This window comes from Ovis aries, chromosome 13 (assembly GCF_016772045.2).
Source record: "Ovis aries strain OAR_USU_Benz2616 breed Rambouillet chromosome 13, ARS-UI_Ramb_v3.0, whole genome shotgun sequence".
NCBI classification, from domain to species: domain Eukaryota; kingdom Metazoa; phylum Chordata; class Mammalia; order Artiodactyla; family Bovidae; genus Ovis; species Ovis aries.
In genome coordinates, this window is record NC_056066.1 from 54899503 (window position 1) to 54917823 (window position 18321).

An 18321-nucleotide genomic window follows, 5' to 3' on the forward strand; every position below is an offset into this window, starting at 1 on the left:
GGGTGCAGTCTCAAAAATGAGAGAATGATCTCTGTTCACTTCTAAGGCAAACCATTCATCATCACAGTAATCCAAGTCTATGCCCCAACCACTAATGCCAAAGAGGCTGAAGTTGACCAGTTCTGTGAAGACCTACAAGACCTTCTAGAACTAACACCAAAAAAGATATTCTTTCATCACAGGGGACTGGAATGCAAAAGTAGGAAGTCAAGAGATACCTGGAGTAACAGGCAAGTTTGGCCTCGGAGTAAAAAATGAAGCAGGGCAAAGGTTAACAGAGTTTTGCCAAGAGAACACACTGGTCATAGCAAATACCCTTTTCCAACAAAAGAGGTGACTCTACACATGGACATCACCAAATGGTCAATACTGAAGTCAGATTGATTATATTCTTTGCAGGTGAAGATGGAGAACTTCTATATAGTCAGCAAAAACAAGACCTGGAGTTGACTGTGGCTCAGGAGCCTGGTGGGCCACAGTCCACGGGGTCACAGAGTTGGACATGACTGCATGACTAACACACACAGGGAAAACCACTAGGCCATTCAGATGTGACCTAAATCAAATCCCTTATGATTATACAGTGGAGGTGATAAATAGATTCAAGGGATTAGATCTAAGATCATGGCATCCAGTTCCATCACTTCATGGCAAATAGAAGGGGAAAAAGTAGAAGCAGTGACAGATTTATTTTCTTGGGCTCCAAAGTCACTGCGGATGGTGACTGCAGCCATGAAATTAAAAAACGTTTGCTCCTTGGAAGGAAAGCTATGACCAACCTAGACAGCATATTAAAAAGCAGAGACACTCCTTTGCCGACAAAGGTCTGTATGGTCAAAGCTATGGATTTTTCAGTAGTTATGTATAGATGTGAGCTGAACCATAAAGGAGGCTGAACACCAAAGAACTGATGCTTCGAACTGTGGTGCTGGAGAAGACTCTTGTGAGTCCCTCGGACAGCAAGGAGATCCAAGCAGTCAGTCCTAAAGGAAATCAACCCTGAATATTCATTGGAAGGACTGATGCTGAAGCTCCAATACTTTGGTCACCTGATGTGAAGAGCTGACTCATTGGAAAAGACCTTGATGCTGGGAAAGATTGAGGGCAGGAGGAGAAGAGGGCAACAGAGGATGAGATGGTTGGATGGCATCACTGACTTAATGAACATGAGCTTGAGCGAACTTTGGGATTAGTGGACAGGGCAGCCTGGCACGCTGCAGTCCATGGGGTCACAAAGAGTCAGACACAAGTTAGTGACTAAATGACACACACCAAACTCTGCCTGGTCCAAGACCACCGCTGACCCCACTCCCCTTGATGCCTGCTGTAGTCTTACAGGGAGCTCATTTTCCAGGAAAACAGATTTTTGGAATTTCCCATGTGGCCTGTCATGATGCTTCTTGTGAGTAAGGGGGGGATGCTGGTCTTGTCACTAAGAATGTTTTCCACCTGAGCTGAGTCTCATGAGTGAATTCGTAAAGTTGGTGGAGGTCACTATCATCATTGGCCCGGGGATAAGCCATCTTTATCACTCTGTGAAATCTCATCTGATGGCCACATAGGGTGGAGACGCTTGAAAAATATATGAACCATAATATGGTGAATTTGGCCCACCTTTGGGAGAAAGAAGTTTCAAGATGGTGAGCCACCCATGGTCAGCAGTTCAAGGATGGAGCTGGATGGGCAGATCACATAGCCCAGTGACTACCCTCCCTCCAGAGCACCACCTGCCTGGCTTATCAGGCCATAAATATTCTAATTAGGAGGGAGGCAGATGAGCAGGATTAGCGAGAGGGGCCCCTCCGATGATGGGGCTGCGAGAGACACTCAGCCGCTCCTGTGTCACCCCGGCTCTCCTGACATTTTAATCATGTAGAAATGCTCGATTTACATAGCTCTGCCTAATTAGACACAGTGGCAATTACGTTTGTGGATTTTCCTCCTTTCTAAAGACGGCTTACTCTGCAAACAGGAAGCCAGTTCTGAAAGAAGTATCTGCAGTGTTTCCCCACCAAGGGGAAACCTCTGTCCACAGGAGTGGGGTTGGGGATGGTCAGCATCCTTCAAAGAGAGCAGAAAGGCCCTGCCTGTGGTCCTTTGTACGTTTAAGCCACAGGTCGTGTTGGGAAACCACGTGGGCAGGGCGTGGCAGGCTGAGTTCCCACCCAGCGTGGGTGCGCCCTCCACACACGTGCAGCCGAGGCCCTGCAAGGTCTGTTTCTAAGTGGAGACACACCGGCCACTGCCAGCCAGAGCATCCCACCCACAGTGGGCAAAGCGGACAGTGTAGTGGATGGCGCCCCCAGCAACCGGGCACTGGCTGCCCCAGGGGCTTGTCTTAGTGCAGTTGTATCGGGAGTGCATGGTACACAGTAGGTGCCCGGTGAACACCACCTTGCTCCCTCCCTCTCCCCACCGCCCACGTGAATGACCATCTCTTTGGGGGAGGCTCAGAGCAAGCCCCCCAACCCTGTGTGCATTCTCTGACCCACTCCCTGTGTGGCTCCAAGCCCCAGGCCACCATCCTCGTTCCCCCAGCTCCCACTGGTCCCAGGTGCCTGTGTGGCCCCAGACAGGCTGGCTGTGGGCCCTCCCTCTGGGCCACCAAGCCTCCAGCTCACCCGTCCAGCCACACTGTGTCCTTATCCTGGCCTCACATGACCTGGGCCCTGGGGATGGAGCCTTCTTTTGGCCCCTCACCAAGTCTCTCCCTGTCCCTCCCTCACTGGAGCTGGGGACACTGGCCACCCCCTTGGGTCATGTCTTCTTGTGGGGACACCGCCCTGATGGTGGGGTACAGGGGTGCTGGGAGAGAGGCGCATGCATATGACATGGGTCATGCAGGCCCACAGGAGGGGACCCCCAGCAAAGAAGAAAAGTCCACAGAGTATCTGCCCCACACGGCTCTGTAGGAACTGCAGGTTCAGTGAGAGAAGAGGAGTCTGGGGGGCTTCCCTGAGGAGGTGACATCTGGTGAGAACATGGGAAGAACCAGATGGAAGAGGCCAGCGAGCCCGGTGGCAGGAGAGGGGAGGGGTGGAGACAGAGCCTGCGTGGTGGTGGTGGGGCCAGGCCGTGGGATACCAGGGCCGAGGAGCTCAGGGGCGGCGGGCCTCGGGTGCTGTCCTTCTGCCCTTATCCGGGCCCACCCTCCCCCTCCCTCTGTCTGCGGGGCTGCCCTTTCCTGGGCTGGGCCCTCCCAGGCTGCCCCCGCACACCTGAGGGCTCGCCCCGCAGTGGGGAAAGCGGCGGGAGGAGTGGCCAGCAGCTGTCTCAGGATAATCGCAGTGCTGGTCCGTGGACGCACTAATCAGTGCAGACAGCTTGTGCTTAATTATTTCACTTGACCCGCTTAAGATTCAGCAACTACCTGTTCTGGGGGGAGCTAGGGGGAGGAGATTTGGGTGGGGGGCAGCCAGTGAGGTGCCTATGACTGACCCAGGAGCGGTCCCAAAGGAGAGGCCGGCCTCAGGGGTGGGACTGAGCTGATCAGAGGCCAGAGGACATGAGGCCGGGCACCGCCCAGGCTGTTTCTTCCCATGTGGTTGGGTCTCTGAGAACTCGAAGCCAGGCTGGTCCCAGAACACCAGCTGGTCCATCACGTGCCGGGCAGCCAGCCGGGTGCTGCGGATCCCAAGGAGGGGGTATGCAGGAGGAGGTATGCACGCTGAACTCTCCAAGAGGTACTCCTGCCCCCACCTGGGCCCAGAGTGGGCAGCTGCTTCAGGGTCGGTTGCCAGAGTAAACAAAAACAGAGCCTGCTCAGTTAAAAGTGAATTTCAGACAACAATGGACAGTTTGTGGTATGGGGGCTGAGCTCTGAAACCCCATGGCCCTGGGCAGCTAAGAGCCCTGCAGCCTCGCCTTTCTCATCTGGAAAGAAACGCTGCTCCAGGAGTCCCCTCAGGGCAGTTTCAAGGACTAAGATGTGACGATGCGCGTAGTGCTTGGTCCGTGCTGAGGCCCCCGGGGCGCCCCACTGTCTGGAACAGGCCCTGCCACACATGAGCTCAGCACGCGCTTGCATGAGTAGCAGGCATGCCCACACCTCCTCCAGCTTCTGGCTGACCACCCGTCCTCCGTCTGTCCCATTCCACACCTGCCCGGTTATTCGTAGGTAAAGGCAAACCAGGGACAGCCCGCAGACCACTCGCAGGGGAAAGCAGGGGCATGGTGTTCAGAGCTGCTCCGTGCCTTTGGAACCAGCAGCTTCCCCGAGCTTTCCCAGCTGGGGTCCCCCTGCTCTGCAGAAGGTCCCCTGGGTGCTGCCCTCTCTCCTTGGGACAGAGGCCCCAGAAACACCTCTTCTCTCCTCCAAGCCTGAAACTGCAGCCAGGCTCCCAGCAGGACTGCAGCGGGCTGCTCATTATCTCAAACAGGGCAGGTGATGGCTCAGCAGGCTGGGCGATCAGGGCCAAGGGCTGGTATCACCTGCTCTCGCCTCTCTGCTTCCTTCACCTGAAGTCCAGGCTCATCTAGCAATGAGCAGGGGCTCTTTAGAGGTGGTGGAGGCCCGCGAGGCTGTGCTGGGTGGGGGAGTGGATCTGCGCCCTGGGGGAGGTGGGTGGGACTCTCTGCTCTGCCGGGCTGGAGCCCAAAGTTGCCAGCATCTTGGACTCATGGTCTCCAGCACTGTGAGAGGACACACTTCCTTTGTCAGGACAGCCCTGGGACACTCATACGCACCCTTCCCGAGACCAGGACGGGGCCTCCGTGGACACCCCCGCCCCAGTCCTTTGTGGACGGCACATGATGCCATTCCCTTATAAGCCACGCCACTACTTGGACTCATTTATCTGGTGGGGATTGTCCCCCCTCACCCGCTCCTCCCTCCTGCGAAGTCAGCCCCACACAAGCAGTCACTGCCCACTACTCTCTGGCACCCTCGGTGGTTTCCAGCACAAAGTTGGTGCTCAGTGAAAATTTTTGGTTGCTCAGAACCAGTTAAACAGCTGGTGTGCAGTGTTCAGAAAAAGTGGATCTTTAGTCCCAAAGGGGAGGAAATATAACTGATTATATGAATGTCCAAGGCTCAGAGCAAGGCCATCTCTTCTGGGAAGCCTCTGACTTCTTCATAGTCAGCTCTACCTCATCCATTCACAACAGCCTGTGGACACAGTCCACTGCCCATACGTGCAGCCCACTGCATATACACAGGGTCTACTCTATATGCATGTGTGATCCACCCCCCACACGTGATCTGCTGCATATAAACACACGATCCACTGGACATAACGTGATCTTCTCCATATTCACATGCAATCCACTACATATATATGCGAAACCGACTGCTTATACGTGTGATCCACTGAATATACACACAGTCCACTGTATATACACACAATCCACTTCATATCAACGTGATCCACCTCATATCAACACATGATCTGCTTCATATAAACACACGATCCACATAATATACACACGTTGGAGAAGACTCTTGAGAGTCCCTTGGACTGCAAGGAGATCCAACCAGTCCATTCTAAAGGAGATCAACCCTGGGTGTTCTTTGGAAGGAATGATGCTAAAGCTGAAACTCCAGTACTTTGGCCACCTCATGCAAAGAGGTGACTCATTTGAAAAGACTCTGAAGCTGGGAGGGATTGGGGGCAGGAGGAGAAGGGGATGACAGAAGATGAGATGGCTGGATGGCATCACTGACTCGATGGACGCAAGTCTGAGTGAACTCCGGGAGTTGGTGATGGACAGGGAGGCCTGGCGTGCTGCGATTCATGGGGTTGCAGAGTCGGACACGACTGAGTGACTGAACTGAACTTCATATAAGCATGTGATCCAATCATATAAACATGATCCACTTTACATAAATGTGACCCACATCATATAAACACACGATCCACACCATAAACATGTCACCCACTGCATGAACACATGACCCCCCCCTCCTCCATTCCTCTGGTGGCAGCAGCAGCGAACATCACCGTTCCACACAGGCCCGCAGTGAGCTCCCTCTGGGTCATCCTCTCCCACACAGACTGCAAGGGGAGGTCGTGCCCCAGCCCCGCGGCTCCCACCTCACCTCTCGGTCCAGGCCAGCAGCCACTGTCACGATGTCGCCGGTCTCACTGTTGATGGTGAACATGTTCTGGGAGGGGCTCTGCGGGGTCTGGGTCACGATCCGGTAGCGCACCATCCCGTTGGCTGTGGTGGCATCATCCGCGTCGTTGGCTGTGACTGTCATCACATAGGTGCCTGCAACAGAGATGGCAGCTCGTGTGGGACTCGCCTGCCACGCCCGCCGCTGCCCCTCGCACGCACCCCAGCAGATGTCTCCCGCAGTCATATCTTCCTGGAGGCTGGATGTGGTGCGTCTCATTCTTCACCTGTGGGCTGGACTGCTGCCAGGTCCTGGGGAATGTGTCTGTCCCTCCCCCCACCCCCATAACCCCCTGCAGAACCATGGGGGTGGGGCCTTCTTCCCAGGCTCAAGTCTGCTCTGAGGTCTCTGCTCTCTCTGACTTCATCAGGAGAGGGAGCCACCCAGGGTCAGCGCAGCCCACAATTCTGGCTCAAAACCCAGCACATTCCCTCCCGAGCCACACAGCCCAAGGCCTCAGCTGGCATGGAGGGGCTCAGCACATAGTAAGGAAACAGGGCTGTGTCCTGAAGGTGCCTAATAGGCACTGGAGGATGCTAAGTGAGAAGAGACCCTGCAGAGGGGATGCTCTGCACACGGATGCAGAGGCAGGTGGAGTAAATTCGGGGTGTGCAAGCCCAGAGGTGGTGAGTACCTACAGCCTCCCCCAGCTCAGTGCCCATTCCCCACCAGGCGCCAGGGTCGAGGTCTGCAGAGGACACCCCGGGAGAGTTCCCTGCCTCCTGAGAGCAGGTGTGGCGTTCCTGTTGGTGTCTACCCTTCCCCACTGGGAGGCCCTGGCTAGATCAGCATACCCTCCACCCCTGGCCACAGTGATCAGGTCAGCAGTGGGCTGACCAGTCAGAGCTTGGGAGCAAGGGCATATGCTTTTTGGGGTTTCTAGGGATTCAGTGTTCCATCCCGGCCCCTGGACTTGGCTGGGCCAGCGTGTGAGGTTGGAGGCTGTCATTACTTTTTGGCAACAGAGATAGAAACTGAAGGACAGGGCCATCTCAGAGGAAACAAAGCCACGGCAGGCTCAAGTGACCACCTCTCACTGGGCAGCCCCTGGGTCAAGCTGCACCTGAAGCTCTTATCTGTATACAGAAAAAAATGAAGACTTTTCTTTATTAAGCAGTTTTAGGTTCACAGCAAGATTGAGGGGAAGGTCCCTTATGGATGCTTTGTACACCTGAACCAATATTAGAACATATTCCCCTCCTTGTCTTATGCTGTTTTAGGCTTCCCTGGGGGCTCAGATGGTAAAGAATCTGCCTGCAATGCAGGAGACCCAGGTTTGATCCCCGGGTCAGGAAAAAGGGAAGGGAAGGGAGAGGTCAGGAGAAGGGAATGGCAGCCCACTCCAGTAGTCCTGCCTGGAGAATCCCATGGACAGAGGAGCCTGGCGGGCTACAGTCCACGGGGTCACAAACAGTCAGACACGACTGAACTAACACTATACTAACTTTGTTGCTTGCAACCTGGAGTTCTGACTGGCATGGGCTCCAGCCCTGCACCTGCCCCTGGGGCCTGGGGTACGCTGCCTTTGTCCTCATCTGCATGTTCTTGGTTCAGCTCCTTGTTCCCAGGTTGGAACAGTGTGCTGTCGAGGGCCCACAGGGGTGAGGGAGTGTGGGCACCATCCTCCGCTGGGTCCTTCTTGAAGGTGCTGGCTTATGCTGAGGCTGAACTTGGCTTGGGGCTGGGGGCCTCCAGGCCTGTTGGGATCCAGGGTGGTAATGGGCAGGGGGCTTTATTCATCAGACACATGCTAGGCATTTGCTCTGGGCTATTGCTGCACGAGGAGCTGGGTGGACAGTGGTGTAGACACTTCCATGGTCGAGGCAGGGGTCTCTCCTGGACGCTCCTGGAGTCTCTCACTGCGCAAGGTGTGTGCCCGGCAGGTCTTCTTGTGTGCCCGGCAGGTCTTCTTGTGTGCCCGGCAGGTCTTCTTGTGTGCCTGGCAGGTCTTCTTGCGTGCCTGTCCAGCCTCTCCTACCCCCCGTGCAGGGAGGGCCTGACACAGAGTCAGCTTTGCTGTCGACTTTAACTGAATAAAAGTTTCTCAAGGCAGATGCGTTTTATGGAAACAGAAAAGAAGGCAAACAGCAAGAGGAAGGCGGAAATCTGTTTTACAGGGCTCAGGTTTTTCTATCCTCATCCTCCAACCAGAGACTAATGGGCTCAGGACCTGCCTTTTCATGACTGAAAGACAGGACATCCTCGCTGGGTGGGGCTCGACGCTGTGGGAGGAAAGGCGCTCTAGGCCTGCAGCCCCTGCTGCCCACTCATAGAATCCTCAGATTTATAGTTTTTTTTTAATCAACATGTAATCCACGCATCATAAAATTCACCCTTTTAAAGTGCACAAGTCCGTGTATTCTGGCATCTTCAGTTGTTAGGCCATTGTCAGCAGAAAGTATATAGTTCCAGAGCATTCCGTCATCCCCCCAAAGAAATCTGTGCCCACTAAGAGTTTCCCCACATCCTCCTTCCCAGCCCCCGGAAACACGCGTCCACTTTCTGTTTCTATGGATTGGCCTCTTCTGAGCATGGCTTATCAGTGAAATCATATGCCATGTGGCCTTTGCATCTGGTGTCTTTCTCTGAGGCTAATGATTTCAGGGTTCATTCCTCTTTATGGCTGAATAATATTCCAGTGTATGGGGATGCTTAGCCCTCAATTTCCTGGTGGCTCAGCTCATAAAGAATCTGTCTGCAGGGCAGGAGACCCTGGTTCATTTCCTGGGTCGGGAAGATCCCTTGGAGAAGAAAACAGCTACCCAACTCCAGTACTCTTGCCTGGAGAATTCCATGGACAGAGAGCCTGGCAGGTTATAGCCCATGGGGTCACAAAGGGTTGGACATGACTGAGTGACTTTCACTTCACTTGCCCCTCAGTTACTGAGTTGAGCACTTGCTGTGTGCAGACTCTGGGCTCTGTGCTCAGTGTGTAGGGAAAAACCATATGGCTGTGGTCCCACCCCTAACAGGCCAGTGAAGATGGGCAGAACGCACAGGAGACAGATCCTTGGAGCTGGGGTGAGGGCTTTGGAGGGGGTAAGAATGCTTGTGTGAACGTGTAGAGTAACTAGGTGGGAGGAGACTACAGAGGAAGCAGGGCAGGCCTGAGAGATGAGGGCAGTGGGGTGGAGAAGCGGGGACAGGACTCTAGGCAGGGGAGACAAAGGCCCTGGGGCAGAGAAGAGCTCTGGATGTTTGAGGAAAAGAGAGGTGGGGGCATGTGATGGGGCTGGAGGTAGGCTGGGCTCAAGGCAAGGATTTTGGACTTTCTTCTAAGATCACAGGGAGATGTTTTCATCAGGAGAGTGGGTCGAATGTATGTCTTAAAGACACACAGAGGGCTTCCCTAGTGGTCCAGTGGCTAGGAATCCACCTTGCAATGCAGGGCTGGGGACATCGGTTCAATCCCTGGTCCAGGAAGATCCCACGTGACGGAGGGCAACTAAGCCTGAGAGCCACAACTACTGAGCCCACACATTCCAACTGCTGAAGCCTGTGTGCCTAGAGCCTGTGCTTGGCAACAAGAAAAGCCACCGCCTTAGAAGCCTGGGCACCACAATGAGGAGTAGCTCCCGCTTGCCACAACCAGAGAAAGCTGACATGCAGCTCTGAAGACCCACCACGGTCAAAAAATTAAAAAAGTAAATAGATCAATCTTAAAAAAATATATCATTAAACAAAACAAAAGACATGCAGAGAACAGGCTGCAGGCAGCCGGAAGTGTGTGTAGGGGGGTGGCGAGGGTGGCAGGGACGACATGAACTCATTCGCTGGATTTCAGAGGGAATTGGCTGCAGTCAGACCAAGATGTTGCACACCCACTAGGATGTTTATTCCTTCATTCCACACATCTTTATCGAGTGTCTTCTAGGGGAAACATACAGAACTTCTGTGTTTTGAAAGCCATAGGAAGAAAGTCCATCGAACGCACCCACCTAGCTTCATGCAATGGCTTTTCTCAAAGAATTGTGTGTAAACCCAGTTTTAATGAATTTAATTATTAGTAGAATTTCCCCAGAGGCATTCAGTATTTAAAATAAATCCAGGAAGTCCTGTTTTTAGCAAACGGTGGACAATGTTTATTTTAAACCAGTCTTCCGAGGAAAATGAGAGAAGCTGGACCTCACATGCAATAAGAGCATCTCACTCAGGGCAGAGAGACACCAGAGGCACAGACTTGGAGGGGGCTGGCTGGAAAGGGGAGCCCAGGCCTGGGGCCGTCTTTCCCTTCGAGATGTTTGCTGATTCCAAATCTGACAGCCGAAGAGCTATATGGATCTTTCAACAGAGTAATGGGAATGGGGTGAAAATACTGAGGTTAGGGCTTGCCGTGGGTGTGTGGGGGTGAACACCTGGAAAATGCTTGAGTCTTTGGGCTAATCTGGAAGGGCAGTGCACTTCCAGGAGTGAGGGTGAATGGGAAAGAGATGGCCTCGCAGGAGCATGGCTCTAGTTAAGGTGACTTCGGTTACCAGCGTCCCAGGCAGGAGCAAAAGCACATCCTCCACAGAGACAGGTACCGTCTCACACAGCCTCAAGTCACTACGGCAACTGTTCACACGCAGGGCTCTGCCCATGATGAATGAGGCACACAGGAAGACAAAACCTGTCTGAAAACAGCAAAAGAACTGACCAGGACCAGACCAGGGGAGACTCTGATAACTGAGTCATCAGAGGCAGATTAAAAACAAATCAGCCAGGAACTTCGCTGGTGGTCCAGTGGTTGAGAATCTGCCTTGGAATGCAGGGAACACAGGAGCCAAGATCCCACATGCTGCAGGGCAACTAAGCTCGTGTGCTGCAAGTTCTGAGCCTGTGCTCTAAAGCCTGTGTGCCTCAATTAAGGTCCCATGCAGCCAAATAAAAACAAAACCCAAATCTGCTAGAAAAGATAGGATGCCCCACACTAGGCCCCTACTGCCAGTCCCCCAGCCCCCACTGGGGCATGCCCAAGGCCCTCTCCACTTCTTCTAGTCTGCCTGTGATGGTGGCTGGGACACCCCACCCCCCCCCCACCTCCCCGCCCCCCACCCTGCCCTACCACCCGGTGCTCTGAACACACAGCCTCTGCTGGTTCCCATCGGCCAGTCTTTATTTCCACATTACTGTCAGGGAAGGTGGATGTGGGCTCTGTGTGTGTTCTGTTGCACAAGTGCGTGTGCATCAACAATAGTCTCAAATAAAAGGAGAAAAATGTCCCTGACCTGTGAAGCTCACACCTAACAGTGCAAACAAGGAGCACAATTAATAAGTAATTGCGAACTTCCCTGGTGGCTCAATGGTAAAGAGTCTGCCTGCCAATGCAGGGGACAAGGATTCTATCCCTGGCTGGGAAGATTCCACATGCTGCCAAGCAACTAAGCCCGTTGCTGAAGGCTGCTGTTCTAGAGCCCACCAGCTGCAACTACTGAGCCCGCATGCCCTAGAGCCCGTGCTCTGCAACAAGAGAATCCACCGCAATGAGAAACCCGCACACCACGATGGTGAGTAGCCCCTGCTTGCTGCAACTAGAGAAGGCCCATGCAAAGTGGTGAAGACCCAGCAGAGCCAAAAATAAATAAATTAAAAAAAAATAATTGATGCTGAAAGTCTGACAACTGGCTGAATAAACTGGTACATTCCCACAATGGAAATCATTTAAAGCCAGAATATTTCGACACTTGAAGTGTTCATGATATACAGCAAAATTGAGAATAATCTAGTTTCTAAACTGTGTTCTTTAATATAACAATGTGTTCATGCAGAGAGGAGACCAGAGGGATCTTTGACAGACATGCTCACGGCAATCTGCGTGGCAGGCAAGATGGGAGAAGGCGTTTTTTTCTTTGTGATTTTCTCTATATCTCCCAAGTTTCCTCCAAAGATTATTACTTGATGATCAGAAGGTAAAATGTTATTTTTGAAAAGGAAAACTGATGGGACTTTTTTCCAGCCTTAATCACAATTTGGTTTCCTTCAAAACAGATTCTGAAAACCTGGCAGATCCACGGCCACTGCTCTGTGGTCAGGTGACCCAGGCGTGCCCAAGTGCTCTGAGCCCAAAGGCCAGGGGCAGGGTTGCCATGGCAACAAACCCAGATGAAATATAAGTGTTTGGGGCCCTGGAACTGATCTAGGGCTCAGGGTTATTTTCGCTTCCTTCCTAGAAGAAGGGAGGGTCAGAGGTGGAAGGAGCTCCTTTCTGAAACCTGGAGAGCTGCCTGGGGGAGACAGCCTCTGCTTGTGGTCTGGGCACTCGTCCTAGCCCCCAGTGCCACCCCCTGTGGGCACTCAGAGATGGTTCCTGACTTGGGGGCCAGGCCTTGACCTGGGCAGCACCCTACCTCTGCCCCTGGCCCGTGTCCCGTGACTCACTCTCCTTACACTCGAGGGCGCCCCTTCCTAAACCCTCCAGCAAGTGTTCAGCGGCTACATCGCACCTTGGGTTGTGAGCAGGGCTGGCCCCCAGTGTCTGGGAAGGCGTGACCTGGCCATCAAGTCCCCGGCTAAGCCTGACCCTTCTCCAGTGGGGCAGGTCTGGTCCATGGGCAGCCATAAGCACCCAATAGCCCCAACGTCATGGTACACCTGCTGAGGCAGCCTGGGCCACCCATGGGAGGGAGCGGTTTGACCGTGGTACCCAGCTGTGCGCTCTGCTGGGCCTGCTCACTGCAGCAGCCTCTGTTGTAACCTGGGAGTTAAGCCTCTCCCCACCAGCTGGGCTGTGAGATCCAGGAGGGAATCACTTTCTGTGGCTTTCTCCTTGGGTCTCCCTGCCTCCCGAGCAGAAAGGCCTGACTTCATCTTAACAAATGAAACTGAACATCACTCTGCATTTTCATCTAAGAGGGCATGCCGTCTGCTGCCTGAGATGCTGGACATCTCTTTATTAATCAGGCCAGCAGGAAAAGGGGGAGAAGACAGAGGTTGGGCTCTAGTGAGGAGTTCATGTACAAACGCTGCCATGCGCCTTAAAGGATTAATTTCACAAGCCTTAAATCGCAGTTTAATTTGAAAACTAATTCAGCCCCATAATTGGCTTTCTGCTCAAATCACTGAGGCTAAAGATTTAAATTCTTAATATTCGGATGACTTTCAAGTATCCGGTGCCATCTGTGCAATAGTCCGTGGCATTAGTCTCAGGGGGACCTCCACCGGCACAGAAATAAAATAAATAAACAGGGCCAACTAATAGAATAATCTATTTAAGCAAAAACTCTGCGTTATATAGATGAAGGTTTCTTTGACTTCATTTGCGGCATGTAGATTTCTCTGCTATTTAATATTTTAAAGTGACATTAATTTCAAAATTTATAATATAGGTCCTCATCCAGTTACAAGGGGTTAGGAAAAGCAGAGATTCCAACTAGAGCTTTTTTTTTTTAGTAAAAATAATTGATAAGGAGGCATCTTTTCTTGGGAGGCTCGAGAGACGCCATGAGACCCGTCTGGCTGCCTTCAGGCAGGAGCACATGGCGACTCTGATTTCCACAGGGAAATGCTATTGTAAGGACATGGACCCCCAGCTGGCGCAGAGGGGAGAGGGGGGTCCAGGCTATGAGGATGGAGCTGTGAGGTCTGTCCTGAGCCCTGTGAGCTTATTTCCTGAAAAGTGGGGGCTGGGCAGGGTGGCAGGAAGTGTGAGACTGGAGGGTCAGCAGGATAAACCTGACCAGGTGTTGAGCCACATAGCATCAGACACCGCTGGCCGCTGGGGTACACCACAGGCCTGGCCGCCTCCCTCTGTACAGGTGTGGACCCTCCAGGAGGCCTTCACAGAACTGATGTGCACCCTCCAGGGAGGGTGGGGGCCTGGGCACGGAGGTGCGGTCCCCACCCCCGAGCTGGCCGGTGAATCAGGCTGAGCTGTCACTGAATCCCACCCTTGCTCAGGCACATGGTGGTGGAGGAGGTGATGGAACAGACAGGTTCTCTGCCCCGCAAAGGGGAAAAGCAGTGATGACAAACTAAGAAAATGCAGTAGTGATAGGACCAGAGTGTGCAGGGAGGGTCTCCTGGTGAGAGCAGTGGGGAAGACAGCTCTGGAGAAGCGAGGAGGAGCCAGTGTGCCAGCGGTCAGGGGGAGAATGGCCAGGCTGCGCGCGCAACCCAGGCAGAGGCCCTGGGGCAGGAAAGACTCCTCCCATCCTAATGGCCTTTGCCCACGCATGCATCAGATACCCTCTGTAGGCCCCTACCTAGCACACCTGTCTTTTGGTTCCTCAACTGGACAATGGGCTTCCTGTAGGTGGCGCTCACGCTTTCCCACCCTGGAGAAGGGGCACCTCACACACAGCTTTTGTGTGTGCTTTTCCAGAGGGATGGTTCCCACGCTACATACTGTCCTTCTCTCCTGATAGTGGGTGTGACGCTTGGAGGTACAGCAGCCATATTGTGACATCGTAGTGAGAAATCAGAGGGAGGCAAAGGGCACAGAGATGGGGAGCCTGCCGGCTTCATGCACTCATCTAAAACGCCACTAGTTTTAGCTGGGTTTTCTGAGACTTGCGTCCAGTTATTCCTGACCCAGGCTGGGGAGGGGAGGCAGTTTAGCTCCATGATTAGAACTGCAGCTCACGAGCCAGATCACCTGGTTTAACTCTTGTCCCCACCTGAACCGTAGCAGGACACTCCGGGACCTCTGCCCCTACTTCCCCGCGCTGGCCCCGCCCCCGCACTAGCCCCGCCCGCATGTCCTCTGCACAAGCTCCACTCTGAAATACCCTGATAACAGCATCTGATGCTAGTCTCTTGGGTGGTTTAACAAAGCCTGAGACCACCACCCCGTGGCGCACATTAACTACTTGATGACCATGAGTTCTGAGCACGTGTGGCCTGACCTACAGGCGCCTAAGAGTTGCGACCCCGCCCCACCCCGTGACCCCGCCAAGCAGAGATTTGTGCAGGAGCTAATCATCGCTCCCCCGCTCGCCCCCTACACCCTCACCCCCACCCCCGCAAGAAGGGTTTGGATCTCTTGAGCACGAACCGCCTGTCCTGGTTTGGAGCCGTTTCAGTGCCTGTCATGGGGCTGTACACGGTTCAGCAGGTTTCCTGTCTGGAGGCCCTAACACGGTGCCCAGCCCCCAGCGGCCCAGGCAGTGCTCTTTCCATGGTGGCCGCTAGTCAGAGCATCAGTGGCAAATGCGCCCACTGCAGGGGAGCCCGAGGCCTCCAGCAGAGACGCGGGGCCTCCCCGGCCAGGTTCGGGAGCCTGGGAAGCGGTTGGGCTCAGAAGCTGCAGGTCATGGGGCCCAGAGTTTTTTTTATCTGTGCTTCTTAAAGAGGCCAAGTTCCAAGGAGCCGAACTTGACCTTTTAAAGTTGCGCCTGAACCCGGAGGGGCACCCGGAGGTGCAGGAGAGCGCTTGCTTCCGGTGAAGAAAACAGTTGGCCTGGCCGAGGGCCTCCTAGGGTCTCAGCCTCTGCTCTGCAGTGCCACCCCCCCAACCAACCCCATGCAACTCTGGGAACAGGACTGGGGTCGGAGGGGTGAGTAGGGGGCCGGATGGGGAAGCCTGCTTGGCTGGAAGCCGGCGCTTACAGGGGTTCCTCCAGCTTCTTCTCCTGAACGCCCTCTGCTGCGGCCCACTGGCCAAGGCCCAGCTGTGGCCTCACCAAGGAGGGCCGCCTCCCCGTCCCTCTCCTGCACATCCTCCTGAAGGGGGCAGGGCCTGGAGGAGCACCTGGGCCCAATCCTCCCATCAGCTCTGGGACCAGGCCTCAGCTTGGCTCCGGCTGGCCCAGCCCAGGCTGCAAAACGGCCATCGTTCAGCCGTGGCCAATGGGGAGTCTGTGATAATTCAGAACGTCTGAGGTCTAGCTCGGCCATCAGGTGACCTGAGGGATGCAGGAACGTAATGTAGAAGACAGCTGGTTTTAAGTGAGTTTTATGGTTCAATCTGAGATTCCATCTGACAATGTAACTTGCTACCAGGGTTGTGAAAATGAACTGATATTTTGAGTAAGAACATTTAACAATAGTAATAAGTTAATACCCATTAATAGTAATCACACCATTAACAATAGCACAGGTGTCAGCTGCCTCAGGTGGACACCTTCAGCTGATTCCCCAAGGTCGGTGGTACTATCACCCCCATTCAACGATGAGACGGAGTGAGTGGCCGGCCGAGGCCTCGCCATGCCGCATGCTGGCCGCAGCGGGCCACCGGGAGTCTAAGATGAGTGGCTGAGTGCCACGCGATGGCAGCTGCCAAGTGCACTGTCCCGCCCCGCGAGGATAAGGGTAGCTGGAGCCCGAAACAGCCTTTACCTCCGCTCCACTCAAGGTTTCCTGTGGAGCTCCCGGCATCCAGGGAGCAAGGGGCTGGCAGATCAGCGGATGGGAGCAGAAAACACAGAGCAAACCCGTAAACAAGCCACCTGACTTTTGAGAAAGGTACGCAAGCAGCTCAGTGAAATAGAGAAGGCTTTCCAACAGACAGCGCAGGAACATCTGGGCATCCGTAAGCAAAAAATGAACCAGACTAAGTCTCACGCCTTCTATAAAAATCACACAGAAATTAACTCAGATAAAAAAGTCAATGTCCAAAAGTGAATTTCAACAGTCTATAGCATCCCTGAAATGTGAATATAATGGAGGGGGTGGGGGAAGCGCCTTTCTTGGTTAATAGATGAACAAATTTAAACATTAAGAAAAAAGAAATTAACTTGGAATGGGCCAAGAACAAAAAATAAAATGTGAAACTTAAAACCTTTAGAATGCAGCCTAGAACATATTCAGGACCCAGGGTTTGGGAAGAGTTCTCAATACCCAACTCCAGTCCATCAGAGGAGAGTGAAAAATTGAATTTCATCAAAATGAAAAACTCTTGCTCCCAAAAGACCCCCTGAAGAGCATGAAAAGCATGAGTCCCAAAGTAGGAGGAATTATCTGCAGACCACACATCTGGCAAAGGGCTTGCATCTCAAATAAAGAATCCTCAAAACTCAGTGATTAAAAACGCATCCAATTAGAAGATGGGCACAAGACATGAAGAGATGTCTCAGCAAGGAGAAGATGCAGATGGCAAGCACAGGAAGGGATCTCCACCATAGTTAGCATCAGGGAAAGAGAAATAAAAACCACAGTGAGGTACCACTGCACACCTATCAGAACAGCTAACACGACATGATGACACCACCAAATGCTGGTGAGGACACGGAGAGGCTGGACCACTCAGATGGTGGGACAGGAGATCGTATGGTCACCCCAGAAAAGTGTGTGGCACTTCCTGGCAGAGCTAAACACCTGGTGCCCGAACCACCCAGTGATTGAGTCCTCATGCATTTGTCCCAGAGAAATGACAATTCACATGAAAGTCCTCATGTGAGTGAAAGCTCTTGGCAGCTTCATTACTGCCCCAAACTGGGACAACAAGAATGCCCTTCAAAGGGTGAATGAGGGCAGGGCATACACCCTGTGGACTTCTCAGCAATGAAAAGAAATGAGCTTAGGACACACAATTTGCCAGAGAATTATACTGAGTGGAAAAACCCAGCCCCCAAAGGTAACATGGGCTTCCCAGGTGGTGCTCAGTTTAGTTCAGTCACTCAGTCGTGTCTGACTCTTTGCGACCCCATGAACCACAGCACGCCAGGCCTCCCTGTCCATCACCAACTCCCAGAGTTCACCCAAACCCATGTACACTGAGTTGGTGATGCCATCCAACCATCTCATCCTCTGTTGTCCCCTTCTCCTCCTGCCCTCAATCTTTCCCAGCATCAGGGTCTTTTCAAATGAGTCAGCTCTTCACATCAGGTGGCCAAAGTATTGGAGTTTCAGCTTCAGCATCAGTCCTTCCAATGAATATTCAGGACTGATTTCCTTTAGGATGGACTGGTTGTGCTAGTGGGAAAGAATCGCCTGCCAATGCAGGAGATGCAAGAGACATGAGTTTGATCCCCAGGACAGGAAGATCCCTTGGAGGAGGGTATGGCAACCCACTCCAGTATTCTTGCCTGGAGAATCCCTCGGACAGAGGGGCCTGGTAGTCTACAGTCCATGGGGTCACAAAAGTCAGACACAACTGAGTAACTGAGAGCACACTCAAAGGTAACATACTGCTTTGGTCACAATTATAGGAAAGTCTTAAAATGACAAAATCACAGATATGGAGAGCAGGTCAATGGTTGCAAGGGTAGGGATGGTGGGCAGATGGATTGGTGAGCGGGGAGCTGGGTGTTAGCCTTCTTAAATGTTGCTGTCTTGACCATGGGGGTCAT

At 53.2% G+C, this 18321-nt stretch overlaps 1 protein-coding gene across 2 annotated transcripts in view; it reads right to left on the bottom strand.

The window, feature by feature from the left end:
* The window catches only part of CDH4 (cadherin 4), a 482605-nt gene that overhangs the window by 34639 nt on the left and 429645 nt on the right, over positions 1-18321 (bottom strand). For both annotated transcript variants that reach the window (XM_042229909.2, XM_027976984.3), the window contains exon 7: positions 6038-6210. In XM_042229909.2, the coding sequence (XP_042085843.1) occupies positions 6038-6210 (173 nt within the window). The remainder of the gene's footprint in view (positions 1-6037; positions 6211-18321) is intronic.